At 34.4% G+C, this 16,124-nt stretch overlaps 1 protein-coding gene across 2 annotated transcripts in view; it reads left to right on the top strand.

The window, feature by feature from the left end:
* Positions 1–15,077, top strand: part of LOC117119699 — a 19,140-nt gene extending 4,063 nt beyond the window's left edge. Inside the window, exons 3-10 of one of the 2 annotated variants that reach the window (XM_033264535.1) lie at positions 3,036–3,165; positions 8,125–8,212; positions 9,260–9,651; positions 9,838–10,027; positions 10,911–11,126; positions 11,910–12,076; positions 12,471–12,667; positions 13,667–15,077. In XM_033264535.1, coding sequence (XP_033120426.1) covers positions 3,036–3,165; positions 8,125–8,212; positions 9,260–9,651; positions 9,838–10,027; positions 10,911–11,126; positions 11,910–12,076; positions 12,471–12,667; positions 13,667–14,230 — 1,944 coding nt within the window. In that variant the 3' untranslated portion in view covers positions 14,231–15,077. Of the gene's footprint in view, positions 1–3,017; positions 3,166–8,124; positions 8,213–9,259; positions 9,652–9,837; positions 10,028–10,910; positions 11,127–11,909; positions 12,077–12,470; positions 12,668–13,666 lie in introns of both variants that reach the window. The other variant, XM_033264534.1, reaches the window with a different exon arrangement.
* The last annotated feature ends 1,047 nt before the right edge of the window (positions 15,078–16,124 follow it).

Raw genomic sequence — 16,124 nt, 5'->3', positions numbered from 1 at the left:
GACAGTCGTGTAGCATAGCTCTCAACGAATGTAGTCATTTAAATAAATATATATATATATATGTGTGTGGGGGGGGGGGTGTTGCCACGTGGCATTGTGCTTATACATTTGAATATGAAGAACTAAACAAGAGGAGAAATGTACCATATGCCTAAAATAGAATAATACTGTTAATCTATTCACCTCGTCACGAATGCATTGTATCGCTATGAATCGTGAAAATAAACAAAACATACTTATATTAGTTTAACCATGGAGTTGTCTCTTATAATCATTCGTTACTTCGTGATACAACGGCGAAAACCGTTCTTTCTTTTTTCCAGCATTTTTTTTAAAAGCTCGCAATAAATATAAGGGAAAAAAGAGCACAGGCATTGTGTGTGGTAGTGCTATTTTTATTCGTGTCTGCTCCGATTAACTCTGGATCATTTGCTATTTTAATACAACCCTTAATTCACATTGCGTTTTCAATATCAATCAGTGTTGCACTAATGAACCACTCGCCTGCCTCAATGCTTGTATATATAAACAGTTTCCGATTTACCACGCCGCAACGGTGAAAGAAAAAAACTTCACATTCATCTATTATTAGTTCCGTAGAAATAAGAGTAGTCGCAGTTCCGATCGTGATATTCTACCCACTAATTTTGCCCCATTGCGGATGCCATGACGATTGTTTTATGGCATTTCCCGCTAAGTGAGTGACAGGGTTTAAATAAGCATTTTGAAATGTCATGACCATGTGTAAGTATGATTGATTTTGTGGATGACATTCCGAAGCTATAGGCCAATATTGTAATAGCATCTTTCTTAAACCAGCCTAGGTCCGCAAGGCAGCCCTAACGGCGGGTCTGGAGCCCGGCAAATTACCCCAACCGTTTAATGCAGATGAGAGCCCCTGTGGAGGATGGGGGAATACAATACACAAATTCATGTAATACACAAATTACCAGTCACCCATTCACAGAAATTTAAATAAAAACTCTAATAAACGTTGTCAAAAACAGATAGGTCTAACGTGGATTGACAATTTAACTTTACTACATTTTTTTTGTTTTTGTTTTTGTTTTTGTTTTTGTTTTTTGTGTTTTTTTGTTTGTTTTTTTCATCTTCTACAATGCTATTGAATCCACTTTACTTATCAAAGCAAGCTTTTCCATGACAATAAATCCAGTTTTGATAACAATTTCCTTGCCTATTATCTCACTACACATTTCGATTACCATACCATGCTCAGAAAACATGGAAGCAAGACTATTCTAGGCCTATCGTATGTAGATTTGTTAGTTTCGTTGGTCGTTTATCAAATACAATATTCCAACGGGCTATAAACATTACAATATTATGATTGTCTTTTACGTTACAACTTGACATCATAACAGTGACCTTATGAAAAAAACAGCCTACACGCCCACGCTCTCGTGCGGCGGTCAGCAAAGCCCCCGACCCCTAGGGGTCCCGGAGGGGCTACTACACACAGAGTCCTCGATCTAGCACCTTGACCCAAAAGGGCTTTGTTGGGTACATAACAGCATAATGTGTCTCTGACATCGACTGGGCATATATCATATTATATCTAGATTAAAGGGGCGGGGGAGGCTGAGGTGGTATAGACCCTCACTCTGTGAAAGTCTCTCTCTGGGCCCACTCTATTTCAAATTCCTGGATCAGCTTGATCATATCATTGACTTCGTCGTTAAAAACATGTAGCAGAATACATTGAAAAACATGAATTAAAAAAACGAACACATTTAAAATCTCACAAATGTCCCCCAGTCTCAGAAAGTCACAAAGCTCCCGGTTACGTCACTGAACATGAATCGGTGTTTACCCAGTCTTTCTATCTTTCTTCCTGTGATTTTTCTTTCAATGATTATTCTGTATTCAAATATTATGAATTTGCTGTTGATGTCGCTTAATCATTTGGCCTAGGATTAATTACCTTAATTATTTTGTGAGTCAAATCGCCGTAACTGACTCAACACGCGAGGCAGTCGTTCATACAGATTGAAAAACATTTTACATCAAACCAATTTGCTTAATGTAAATATTATTAGTGTAAATGTTATTAATAATTAAAGTTGTCAACCAATCGCTAAATCTCTATATTATTTACATACTGTATACCTGATACTAAATGTATATTGATAAATTATATTTGATGTGCGGCTTAGCTGGTGTCATATAATACATGTTAATGGAAATACGGACACGATTATAGCAATGCAATGAGATGGGCTTAAACGTTATACCACCAGCATACCAAATGACATTTAACATTTCCCTTATATTTCGCCTGTTCTCACGCACTGGCTGCACGTCACCACCCGCATAATTAGCCCTATAGCAACAAAGAAAATGGTAGGTGAGCAAAGGGCAAAAGAGACCCTGGTAGTCATCGGGCAGCCGTCATTAACAGTGGGATTCGTTGATTTAAAAATGTTTATTCTTTCAGCGGTGGTCCGGTTGTAAATTTTATTGTTAATATTATTGCTACAGGTGAACTCAGTCTGGAATTCGGGTTCGAATCGAACAGAACTCATTTTTACTTAGGCAGGAGTAATTAGTGGCGCTCTGTTAAATTCTCGGTACAAACTTTCCCCAGCATTCTACTTCTATAGGCCCATTAACATTTTTTTTTTTTTATCATTATTTCTATTAATAATGTTATTAGTACGTCCATTATCATAATCGTCATTGTCATTATAATCACAATAACAATCACCTGGAACTAATAAAGTCACTTGCGAAAAAACACTCAAGCATTAATGTAGATCAGTTGATTAATGAACATCAAAACTGAAAGAATGACGCAGATTCTGATAAGAACCAGGATATTGATGGCATTATTATTGTTAACTGTTTGACCTAATTTACCGTTATTTTTCCGTAATCGGTAATAGGTTTGCTTATGTTGAGATAAGTGTACATAAATGCAGGGTTATTTGATGTGCTATGATAAATAATTGGAGCAATAGAGTCCACTGAGGAAAATTATATGTTTTTCATTCTGTTAGACTTTGTTTGCTTTCAAGATGGCGCATATTTATGAGAGAGTGGTAAATCTAATTTCGAAGCCCCCTGAGAAGCGGCACGACCGGGATATCGATCTTCTTATATCGTGGTTTCAGAACATGAGCGGACTTTTCAAGGCACAGAAAACTGGTAAGGAGAATCTGATAGCGTATACGTATTCATTGGATTAATAGCTGATGGGGGGGGGGGTGGCGCGAAGGTGAAGTGGGGGGCTCGATGATCAGTTGAGGGCGCTAACTTGCAAAATAAAGTGATTTTTAACTACTTGCAAGTGATATTTGTGGGAAACTGGTAGGGGGGGGGACGGGAGTAATTTTTGGAGGAACGTGCGCACCCCCCTCTCGCATCCCCTAGATACGCCACTGTGTGACTCAAGGATTTTTTTGTTCATCGACCTGTAAATCAGGACCACAATGAAAAACAATTCCGAATATCAGTTAATCAATCAATCAATCCCTTTTATTTCAGACAATGATGTCATCCTTGTTTAAGATGTTAATAAATAAATAAAAGTAAGGCAAAGGTGGGGGAGACCAAGATTTGAAGCTCTAACCTGCTCAAAGTTCCACATACTTTTTACGTATTTCAAAGTAAATTGTGCCCAAGTAGGAAAGATAAGCCACTTGAAAATCTTCAACTTCAAATTGAATAGCTGATTTAATTCTTTGACCGTGTTGCGGAGCTTTGACCTGAATGAATTGCGTAGGCAACAAAGGGAATAACAGGGACTAACACTAATAATTATGTAAACACCAACTTCGTGATCTTATATTCAAATTTATAAAAAGTACTTTACGTTTTACTATTACGGGTCGTTGAATTGTGACGGATAGTGTAAACAACACAGTATACCGCTGTAGGCCTATCACCTATGTTGACATTCTCATAAGCTGATGTCATGAATAATCTTTAGCCCACATTTTCTCCTATTTTTAATTAAGCCCTAACCATCTATCACTTATAACTGAATGTGATACAGAATGCGGAGGCCTATTAATATGTCGACATTACAAAAAATCTGTACAAACAATTAAGACAAAAGGTCAGGAAAAACTAAAGCGACGAAAGTCACTATGGCGCAAGAGTCAGTAATTCGAACGTAAAATACATAAAAAGGTTAACAGTCAAAATACAATTTTTAATATTCAAATCATGAAGATTCAAATTTACATCGTAAGCTTTATAATGTTAATCAACAAAGTTAAAGGAAGAGTTTATCGGTTTTATATAATTTGATTTAGCTTATTCAGTTTCATAATATCCCATTTTTGAAATTACGAGTCTCGTGCGCGTTTGTTACGTCGACGCTCACAACTAGATTTGTGATGACGTCGTATGTGCATGCTCCATCAAGGTTTAGCGACAGGCTAATGTAATGCACATCTTTATGGATGATTCCTAGATTAGATTCGTAATTTTGAAAATGGGATATTATGCAACTGCATATGCGAAATTAGTTCTCAAATTTTATCAAATCGGTAAACTTCCCCCTTAAAATGTGTATTAAGCGCATTCATGGAAACGATGACTTTATATTAATAAATTGATTGTTTGGTTCATCGCTGTTGGTTTTCTGAATGACTAACAATTAAAAAAATATAAGAACTTAACATCACCTATCAACAATAGAATACTTTTAACTTTATATTTGGAAATTAACAAAAAAAGTTTGTTGTTTTCCATAATTTTATTTTTGTTATTTATTCAGTAAACTGACAGTTTTGCTGTCCGAATTATCTTATTTACCAATTTAAAACAAAATCAATCTGTGTTTTTCTCCAAAGGTTGTCACAGACAGAGAAATGTAGGCCCATGTGTTTCCTAATGAATTATGATTATAACTTTTTATAATTTTTAATGAGTCCATTTAGGCGTTGGTCTCAATTGATATATAGGCCTAGGCATAATTAACCATGAGACATAATATTTCCAGAGTAAAATTAAATTAAGTTAAAACGAATATTGACAATGCATTAAGTTTGCAATCAATTTGCCAAATGCAATTAATTGTTTAATGAACACGTAAATAAAAAATACTATATATTTACCGTACTGAATAAGCACAGCCGCCATTTGATTGAAAGTGAACGTAAATTTAATGTATAGACAATTATTACCGCGTAGTTGTTTAGCTCTTAATCCGTAAGAGAAACGAGGTCGTTCAAGGTGCTAGAATTGGTTTTGAAATGTGAATTCTAAAACTGCCAAGAGTTGTTACTATTGATCTCAATGTTTAATTAGCCTATAAGTCATTTCACTTAAAGACACTTTAAATTGGTTCTAAGTAGATGTGAAGAAATGTTTTCAGAAATCTATAAATTGTAGGCGTATGACACTTCATCACCTACCGTATTTCATGTATATATATATATATATATATATATATATATCTGTGTGCATGTATAGATTAAAAGAGCAAAATACTGAAAACAACAATGCTCGGTGGAAAACGATTGCTGGATCTCGGTAGAGATAATTTGATAAAACAGCAGTAAACAGCCAGAAATAGAACCTGAGCTTTCGGAAAGCACTAGTCGTTCTTTATGAGAAAGAGAGAGAGAAAGCATCGGTGTAATTTCGAACACGTATAATTGTCAGCAAAATTAATAATAAAAGCAGTTGAGATGGCGTAATGTATTCTTGAATTCGTCAATCGCGTTCAAGAGTCGGAAAAATCAGATGGTCCTTAACATCACAAACCATTAAGACAAAATAACACGTCAAGAACCAAAATATTACTTTTGTTGTTAGGTAGACCCCTATTCCACAAAGTGTGATTTATTTATTCTGACGATTACTGACACATTTTTCCACGATGTTATGAGATAATATCTGTCCACAAATTTGTAAATTTAATCGAAGTGTGACGTAATCATACTTGGCAAATAACTGCAAGAATTTCCCATAAATGTTCGACCCCCAAATTATTACGTATGTGTTTACTTAATACGCTGCTGATCAAATAATTTGAATTTCTATTAATTTCTTAAGGAGACGTAAGGCTATTCAAACTTTATCAAACATTGCCTGAATGGAAGCAAGAACTAGATCTCAAAATTCAATGGCTCAATGATTGATTGACAACCAAGGCCCACGGGTAAATAACGGCTATAATTTCAGACGGATCATGATGCCGTGTAAATTTATCACTGCCGCGGGTAACCGCAATGATGCAATTTTTTTATAAAGTTACTAAAATAAACTATAAGTGTAAATGTCATTGAAACAATAAGTGAGAAGAAAACCACCCTCTACTTGTTGATAAAGTAACGACCTAATTATAGAGGTGTATTATAGTGTATTCTCTTTATTTATAAACCAATTTATTTAAACTTTTGATACCTGTGTTCTATAAGTCGGTCGGCCTAAAATAATGAAGACTAATAAGAAGAAGCGAGACGATAGGTCGGTAATTTGAATTTATACAATACGCTCTCATGCAAAGGTGGGCGAACGGGTACGTGCTGATCTTGATTCTTTGACAAATTTCTATTTCTGTAGGTGAGAGTTGGATTTTTGGTAGCTAATAACTAAACAATATTATTAGTTTGTAAACTGTCGACGTATTTATAGGTTAAGATAGAAAATTTATATCCAAGTACCCGCTATAGTTACGCATAGCGACCTTATCTTGCATTATTGTTATTAGTAATATTCAGCTGTGTACACACTGGAGATAACCAAAAGCGTAGAGCTACTTTGTATCTGCCGCCAGTACACAGTGTCATACGTGATGTCACGAATAAAGATTCCCCGTTAGTCTCTGGTTTTGAGCAATATGTCTCTCTGAGAGAAAAGTATTTATCTAACTATACGAATGCGTGTAGGACCGTTGATTCACACTCGGCTAGTTTTATTGATTTACAATTGCACAATCTCTTGCTCGTTGTAAAATTGAAAAAAGAAATGATATTTTCAGTGTCTGTTTGTCAACAGAATAATGCGATTTATTTTAACTTTTCAATGTTTTTTTTAAAATATATTTTGCAAAAAATCTGGAGAGCAATTAAGCAAATATGGGTAGGACCTATGGCATAAACTTCGTCTGCAGACCCAGTTTGAGATAGCACAAACCTTTAAATTCTTCACCTAGTTAATCAACAAAAATACCTACTTGACTGGGGCGTCAACAGATACGGCTCCAAAAGGTCATAGGTTTACCCCCTGTAATTAACTACCAAATGCTTCATGAACAATGTAATGACACCTGTTTAATCACTGTTATGGTCATGGGCACACAAGTATTTTATATGAACATAAACACTTCAAATTATGATAACTCCTTGAGAGTTGCATAATCATAAAGTAGGGTCTTAGGTAGTCTTCAGGGTCCAAAGATGGCCTAATAGACGGTAGCATTAACGTTTGGTTGTATCTTGTGAAGGGCCCCCACTAGGCAATGATTAAGTTCACTTTTGGGGTGTCCTGTCTCATATTGTCCGTGCTTGTTCTTTGCTGTTTCCTTTATTGTCAATTTTAATGTTTTGAGACGAATAAATGAAATGAAAAAGAAATGAAATGAGAACTTGGATCTATTATAAACAAAAACTAGGGCGAATAGCAGATACAAATTAACCTCGTTTACTGTGTATACATGCCACCAACCAGAACATTATACAAAACTGAAATAGGGCGAGTTGATAATGTGATCATAGTGCATTTGATGGTGTTTGTCCGTTCCAATCTCAGTATCTCTGTAAAAGACAAACAATAGACCTTTCTGGAGTTGAAGTCAAACTTAAAGACTGAAAAACTAAAATTAGTAGTAACAGTAACACGCACATGGCCCACTACCGTACACGTTCCTTAAGTTTACGCTGCCATTTTGTGGTAATTTATGAACTTTATCAAAAGGGCCATACTTAGTTTATTTAAGTTCATTATTTTTATCACTAATACAACAAAAACACCTTAATTTAAAAGACAACGTTTAACCATGGAGGAAAATGGTTTAACAATTAGGCCTATGTCCATGACGAGTAACTTGCTTTAGGAGGATAATTAACAAACATTGATTAAAACTCAAGATTATTGTGTATCTTATTGGAAACATTTAAACTGACTCACATTATTTGTATTATCTTGTAGATGTCGTCAAAGATATTGTGAGAAATTGCAAGTTTTTATCTTTACCAGAAGATTCAGTCATCATCAAACAAGGCGACCAAGGAGATAGGTAAACCATACATAACTATTTCTATGTGTGTTTGCGCCAAAACAGTATTTGCAGACCTGCTGCTACCCAAATTACTTGCGATTTTTCACAAGTATTAACCACTCATCTTTGATGAGGAGTGCACAATGTCAGATCGTGTAAATCACTTAATTATAACCTCAGAAATATCTTCCAAATCAGAAATTACATAGATGAATCTGTTTGCCATAATATCGTTCGCTGATATTCTCTACTTCATGGTTCATTTGATAAAGAAATAAAACGTCTCCAGCTTATTCAGAACAGGGCGGCAAAACTCATAATCCGAGGGAGGAAATTTGACCATGTCACTCCCTTACTCGCACGGCTTCACTATGGTTACCTGTTCATAAAAGCATCATTTTCAAGATTCTAACTCTTAAGTGCCTATATAATACTGCTCTATCTTACCTTCAGGAACTTATAACTTTATATACTCCTTTACGTGCTGGCCTTCGTTCTGAACTTGACCCTTTTATACTATACACACCAAAAACAAACTTAAAATCTGTCAACAAAGGTTTTTATGCATTTTCACCTTTTCTCTGGAACCAAATTCCCACCGTCATCCCTTTATGCTCCAACTCTTTCTAAATTCAAATTTCGTCTTAAAACTCACCTTTTTCCATAGTTCATACTTTTAAGCGCTGTGAGACTCCGGTGAATAGCGCTATATAAATTCTTAAATATTATTATTATTATTAATAATAATAATAATAATAATATTATTATTTGGGAACGTATTAAGTATTCGATATGAATACTAAATAACACGTAAAGTAGGGCAAAACATCACACTTAAAATACAGAACTATTTATTTTTCGCCCAATTTTAGATTGGTTATTTTCTCAAAAGGGCTTCTTCGGTATCACTATCAGTCCTGTTGTGCATTTTGAAAGAAATACATATATGACTCTTTTTACAAAATGTTTGCCCACTTATAGAAATTGCCGATAAAATTTAATGTTTAGGAGTTACTAAGTAATGTAGATGCAATCATTATTTTAGTGGTATCATTTTCTTTTCAGCTTCTACATCATCTTGTCAGGTTTGGTTTCAATCTACATCAATCAACAATTAGAAGAACAAGGAAATTTGACCAAATCAACTCCAGTACGTCAACGAAAGAAGCGCTTGGACAATGAAGCACGTCGGGTTGTCAGTGAAAAGAAAACATTACTTAATGAGAATGAAATAAAAAATGGCGATAGCGATAGTAGGGTTGGATCAAAAGACACTTCAGACAATGATTCACAACAAATGTGCGATTCTGGTGTTTCAGAAATGTCATTTGATGACGCCATGTTGTCAGACGACAGTTCTGTGGACTACTCTGATTCGGAGAGCTCCCACTTTAATTACAGAAAGAACGCTGAAAAATTAGATCGGAAACAATTTGGTGTTCACATAAGGGAACTCGGTAAGATTTATCGAACAGATAAAATAGCTTACATTTTACTCCACTGCCAAAATACCAATATTTTGTCTTCATAATTTTTATTTGATTTTAACGAATATTCGTAAGTATGTTCATGGAACAGTGAATCACTGTTCCCTGGTATGTTCAGTATCGATTCCCCATCTAAACAAGCTTATTACACTACAGGCATTGGAAAAAGTTTTGGCGAGTTGGCGCTGGTACAAGCAGATAATGTCAGGAGTGCGTCTATTATATCCGATCTGCCGACTGATCTTATAATGGTTAACAGAGACTTGTATAATCGTTGTTTAAAAACCGCGCAAGAGATGCAGTTTAAAGAGAAAAAGGAGTTTGTTGGGACGTGTTCCCTATTTAGGTAAGTCTATCTGTGTCTTTACACATTTATTTATTTATTTATTTATTTCTTATAAACATCTTTAACCAGGATTACACAAACATTTTCTGAATATTTTTCATTGTCGTCCTGGAATAAAAATACCTTTACCGATACACTAGTGGCTACAGTGAACTTAATCGTGAAAATGTGGTTTTTTTTTTTTTGTACAGACCAAAATAGACTCACCGTGGACCTACTCTTTCTTTTTATTGTTTAAGTAGTAGTCTTTAACTCCTGTCATCACCAATCATAATATAAGTTACATGAACGGACAGGCTTGTATTATCTTGGTTTACCCGTCTGAAGTCAGCCCATTTATGATTTAGATGCTAATAATAATATGGAACTATCGGACAATTAAATCTCTTGAAACTTAATATTTTTCCTGTTGGAAGTGTTAATGTAGAGGCCCATCTCGTTAATGGACTTTCAGCTTATCACACTCACGAGATGATCATTAACCGACTTGATTCTGCACTTCTCACTCTGATAAACATGAAGGCATTTCATTTGTAACTGAATCGTACAAAAAAAAGTTTAAATGTGTACTCTCTAGACTGGTGAATTTTTAGAAGCTGGGTTGAAATATTTATCGAATGAAAAATGATTTATATATAGGTGAACTTGTTTCATTTACTCACAGAGCATACACTGAAATCCTCTATTAATAACAAGCACATAGATGAAAAGTCATTCATATTCCAAGTACTTTGAGTAGTTGGAATTGGATAGAATAACATTTCCATAATAGGTTACAGTAAATATTTGTATGTTTTATATAATAATTAAATTTAAAATTGTAGATTTACAGTGTGTCCTGTTGTTTAGCTATTCCGACGCTGTAACTTTGTTCTCTTTATAGTAACTGGACACCTCGTCAGCGAAAAATTATGGCAATGAGTTTTACAAAAACGCGTTACGATTATGATAATACAATAGTGAAGCAGGGCGAGCCAGTTCGAGGTATATTTTTCATTCTGAATGGAAATGTTAAACATTCTGTGGATCCTTTACATCACGTCAAACAGTATCCAAGTTACAGTTCCAATGAAGATCAGGCGGTGACACACGCCCTCAGGTAGGCCTATATCGTAGCCTTGGTAACAGTATTACTGCTGCCCGTAACATTCATTCTGCATCACTTTACACCAATATACATACCAATGCACAGATACAATACCAACGTACAGCCTCGTTAAACTTCCTCACATTAACTGCAGTTTAGTAACAACTTTTAAATGATTGTGACAAATACCTTCATGAATTTCAACACAGTTTTGTCAATTTCGCTTTAGTTATTTTGAACGAGTTCCAATTAACCTCAATTGCAAATTGATTTTCCGAATAATTATTAATTAAGATCAGGATCATTATAATCAACAGACATCGGTAATGATCGTTTATGATCAATTGTTTATTAATAAGTTGTTTCCTTTTTATAAATTCAACAAACTCAATGGATTAGGCCTAGGTGTTTCATAAGACGTTTTGGTGCTAATTATTCGCCATCGTTTGTGTGTGTATGTGTGTTTTTTTCTTTTCTTTAGGTTTTCCTTTGTTTTCCTTTAAAACAAATTCTGTTGTAAATAAAATGTACAAAATAAATTATTGTAAATTATAAGCATATAAGATTATACATTACAAGCTTTTATGATTGATTTTGTAAACGGCCTTGTGCGATTTCAGGATTGTGACTTTCAAATGTTGGAATGTAAATAAATCAAATTTGAATCGGGAATTATTGTCATTTTAAGCACGTTGGTCAGACAGGTTGACTTCTTTTTTTAGAAGTTGAGTGAATAATTTACGTACAATAAATTCATATTTCGTTTAGTGAATTAGGCCTATGTTTTATTTTCAGGCGCGGAAAGGTACCGCATGATCGGAAACCAGCCGACGTTAATAACAACAATCAACGAATGGCTGGACCAAGCTTTGCTCGTCGGCGGAATGGCTATGCAGAGGCAGAAAAACTAGCGACTCGAAAATTTGTGGATATCTGTACGGTTGGCCCAAGCGAATCTATTGGTAATGTTACAGTTATGATTTAATGTTTTGTTTATAATATAAATATTCATGTTTATTTTATTCTTGATTGAAATGAAAAACATTATGTAGTCCGATAGCAAATAATAGGCTTACATACTGTAGAAATACGATTTGGCAGAAAGACAACAATATTGCCGTTAAAATAAATATCTGTTTTTATTGACAGTAGCATTCGAATTATTACTATTAAGTCATTATCAGCATTGTATTTTTCTCGTGTTACCAATGGGTTATAGACAGGACAGATGCCTTCTGTCATAAATGCTTTACTTGAGTAAGTAACTCCAAAACTTATGATGAGAGAAGCGTCTCGTAAAATAATGATACACTTGTCACCACTCGTCAAATAAAATTAATCATTTTAACTTTGCAGGAGACCTCGAAGTGATCCTACGACTTCCAACCTACTTGCAAACTGTCACGTGCCTGGGTCCGGTCGAAGTATTTGAGTTGGACTTAAATAATTTCGAGAGGCAAATCGTAAAACGAAGTCCCAAGACTTTCGTCAATATGAGAGCACTTGCCCAGGTTAAACTGAATTCCCGTATGCAGCGACTACACAATCAACAAGTAGGTCTATTGAGGAAATTTGGTTTTGTTTCTTGAATGTGCCATAATTCTATTTTGTTCATTCGTTATCAAAATCTAGGGTCACCACTTATACGATAGTATCGGAACTTGACGATTTAAATACGGTTAAAGTACAGTATGATATACAGTAGTAATGGAGACAGCAGTTTGAAGCTTAATGGTTAATAATGAGCCAATATATACACTGTGAACCCTGAGAAATTCAATTCATCTGATTATTTAGTATTTTAGTTATTTGCTCGCCTCAAGTAGCTACTGTAGATCATGTTTATGTATACACTTCGAAAGGCGGATTTCCAAAATAATGCAAAAGTCGTGCAATGAAATTAATTATATTGAACAGACTTACCGCGGAGAATTTCGACTTTCTAACGACAGTTCAATGCCGCTTGCTTAAATTTTGGTGGGGTATCTCAAAGTTCGCCTCATCCATCCATATTCTAGAAGCCTCTTGATGGCTTGCTGCGGGGCCATTGATAAAGGCACATTTTTGCGAAGGAGCCCCTCTTGCTTCTATTACCTCTCCAGTTCGGTGCCGTTCCCCTTCAGTGGAACTAACGGGGTCTCACAGGAAGGTATGGGGGAGATGGTTAGGTACAGCCTTCCACTCGCTTTGGTGCTATAAGCGTTCATGCTTCCATCTCAACTGCGACTGCAGGTGTAGATTATGTGGTTCCGCGGAGAACCTCCAGCGCGAACACCTACTACAATGTGAGTAGGTTGTAGGGGACTTTGTCTCCTTTGACGCTTCGTTCGGCTCTTCTAAATTTGGAGAGAGCGTTAATTGCTACCCTGCCGCCGGGTTGAAAAAAATAAAATAATAATAATAATAATGATCGATCCTTTGTCATCAGGTTGTTTTAGCTCTTTTCTTCCTGTGAAGAATGTATTCAATTTTTTGAATAAAACGTTACACAATAAATAAATAAATAATACTACATATTTAAGTATCGTTATTACACAATTTATCATTATAAGGTTTATACGCCAGTGATGAAGAAAATGTTGGAAAAGATGGAAGAAATCAGTATTGCGTCACAAAAGAAAATCCCACGACAAAAGGCTGAAGATGACAGTGTTCTTTTTAACCAAGGCTGGTACAAATACCGCCTAAGACAACGTCAGTTCTTGCGCAGACGAGAAAGAGAGCGCCAGCTATTTGAATTGAAGAGAATGCAGATGCAGCACACAAAATTTGAATGGCAGCAGCGTATGAATTCTACGCAACAGCAGAATCTTTATCAGCAACCTGCTGCCAGAGTTCAGGATTTAACGCTTGGACTTCGTGCTAGAAGCTTTTCAGACGGTGCCACTCGTGACATTACTCCAGTACCAATGCTACCAGATGTACCACAAACACCAGTACTGTCTTCAAAACCGATTGTAATAGACTCAGTTTCGAGCTCAGAACTGAGCTCAGATAGTGGAATAGCACTCACAGAAACCCAGATTAATTCTAAGCCCAGGTCGACATCAATTTCCCATGTCCAAACTGTACTCCCGAAATTGGAAACGAGGCCGAGAACGGCAAATGAAGTTTAACACACATTTAACACCAAGATGAAATGTTTTGTTACAACCATCAAAATATACAAATAATTTACTCTGCACAAACTAAATCGTCCTGTACATTACCCCGAGAAGATTGAGACTATGGTTATTCAAATAATAATTGCTACTGCATTACCATGGACCTATTATAATTAATACGGTAGATTAATGGACCTATTATTAATGGGTCCATGCCTTTTTGATTTCTGTATGAGAAACATATTTAAAGTTTACTGCGTTTAAAAATAACTGACGTCAATTTAAAACTATAAGCTTTACATAATCTAAAATTAGACTTGCTTATCCCACTGTATAGGCTTCCAACATTAGGTTAAATTCTCTCACATTTTCTTACATTATGTTTCCCATATTGCATTCCACGCCTAATAATAATAATAATGTGTATGCTTTCATAACCATACACATTATGGTTTTGTAACTATAAACTTTAAAAAAATACTGAAATGAGTGTAGTTAATTAAATTGTTAACATTGTTAGTCTCCAGGTACGTAAAATCAACTCTCTATTGCTGCGTGATAAACATAATCTACCAGTATTATATTTTATATTATCAGGAAAGAAAATAATACAAAATTGTATGGTGAAAGTAATATAATGTAAATAATGTATTATATTATGCATATATTATAATCTACCTTCGTACAAAACCATTCCAAGTTGTTTTCTTTTATTTGTAAATACAGTTTTTATTTAAACCAATTTATTTTAAGGAAGCCAAAAATTGCTTCGATCAATAGTTGTTTAATGTTGAATAAATACAATTACTGATGAACAGTGAAATGAAATAAACAATGAATTAAAGCCGAATGCATTTATCAATACCTTATACCGAAGCCCTACAAAATAGTCAGTCTTAATTCTAATAGATTTAGAAATTCCTAAAGAACATTAAATTATAAATAATAGAAAAGAATGATTTATTTATGAAGGTAAGATATTCATATATTTATGTGTGTGATATTTCTCTTATACTGTACTGAAATATTATATTAATCACCTAATGTTTATTATGACAATATAATTTAAGGAATTTACACCCTATGTATAGGTAAGATCTTGATTCTCTAAAGAAATAAATAATCTGTATCTGTATTATTCTGTATTGGTCTATTTCAAACAATGATTCTTTTGTGTTCGAGACTCTTTATAACAATGGATTATTTTGAGAAACAGACTTAATCGACCTGATACTGTATTGAGGATCGGTTGACGGTGGGCGATATTCCAGGTCTAAAGTCGAGGTTATACGTTATGTATTAATAAATATACAATATTGTATATATACATATATATATATATATATATATATATATATATATATATGATTATGATCGATATTTTATAGCTGTCCATTTCACAAAAGTAGGTCTACTAAAACTTTCTGCATTATTAATACATTAAAGTGAAATTTCATTATAACTTTCCCTATTATACTCATTTAAGAAAGCAATATTTGAACTAAATTTATAAATGTAATGTCAAGTTGGGAATAACCGGAGTCTTTGATAGGCATGAATGACGTTACTATCAATCAAATGACAAGTCAATCTATTAATCACACACATTCACATACATCCCACTGGTACTATTGTCTGATATTATATGGTTCCAGCCACAGAGGTTACACAAACCGAAAGGTCTTTAGAATCCCAGGAGCTTGGAAACCATACGATATCACAACTTTCTAGACCTCGTTATATATACAACTATAAATTAGTTCACTAGGCATATTCGTTAGTGATTATTATTATTATTATTATATTATTATTATTATTATTATTATTATTATTATTATTATTATTATTATTATTAATATTATTATTTATTATTATTATTATTATTATTATTTTTATTATTATTTAT

The sequence above is a fragment of the Anneissia japonica genome, unplaced genomic scaffold, assembly GCF_011630105.1.
Source record: "Anneissia japonica isolate Jap-2015-1 unplaced genomic scaffold, ASM1163010v1 scaffold7767_len233565_cov179, whole genome shotgun sequence".
Lineage (NCBI taxonomy): Eukaryota > Metazoa > Echinodermata > Crinoidea > Comatulida > Comatulidae > Anneissia > Anneissia japonica.
This window is presented reverse-complemented; position numbering and strand designations above follow the sequence as displayed.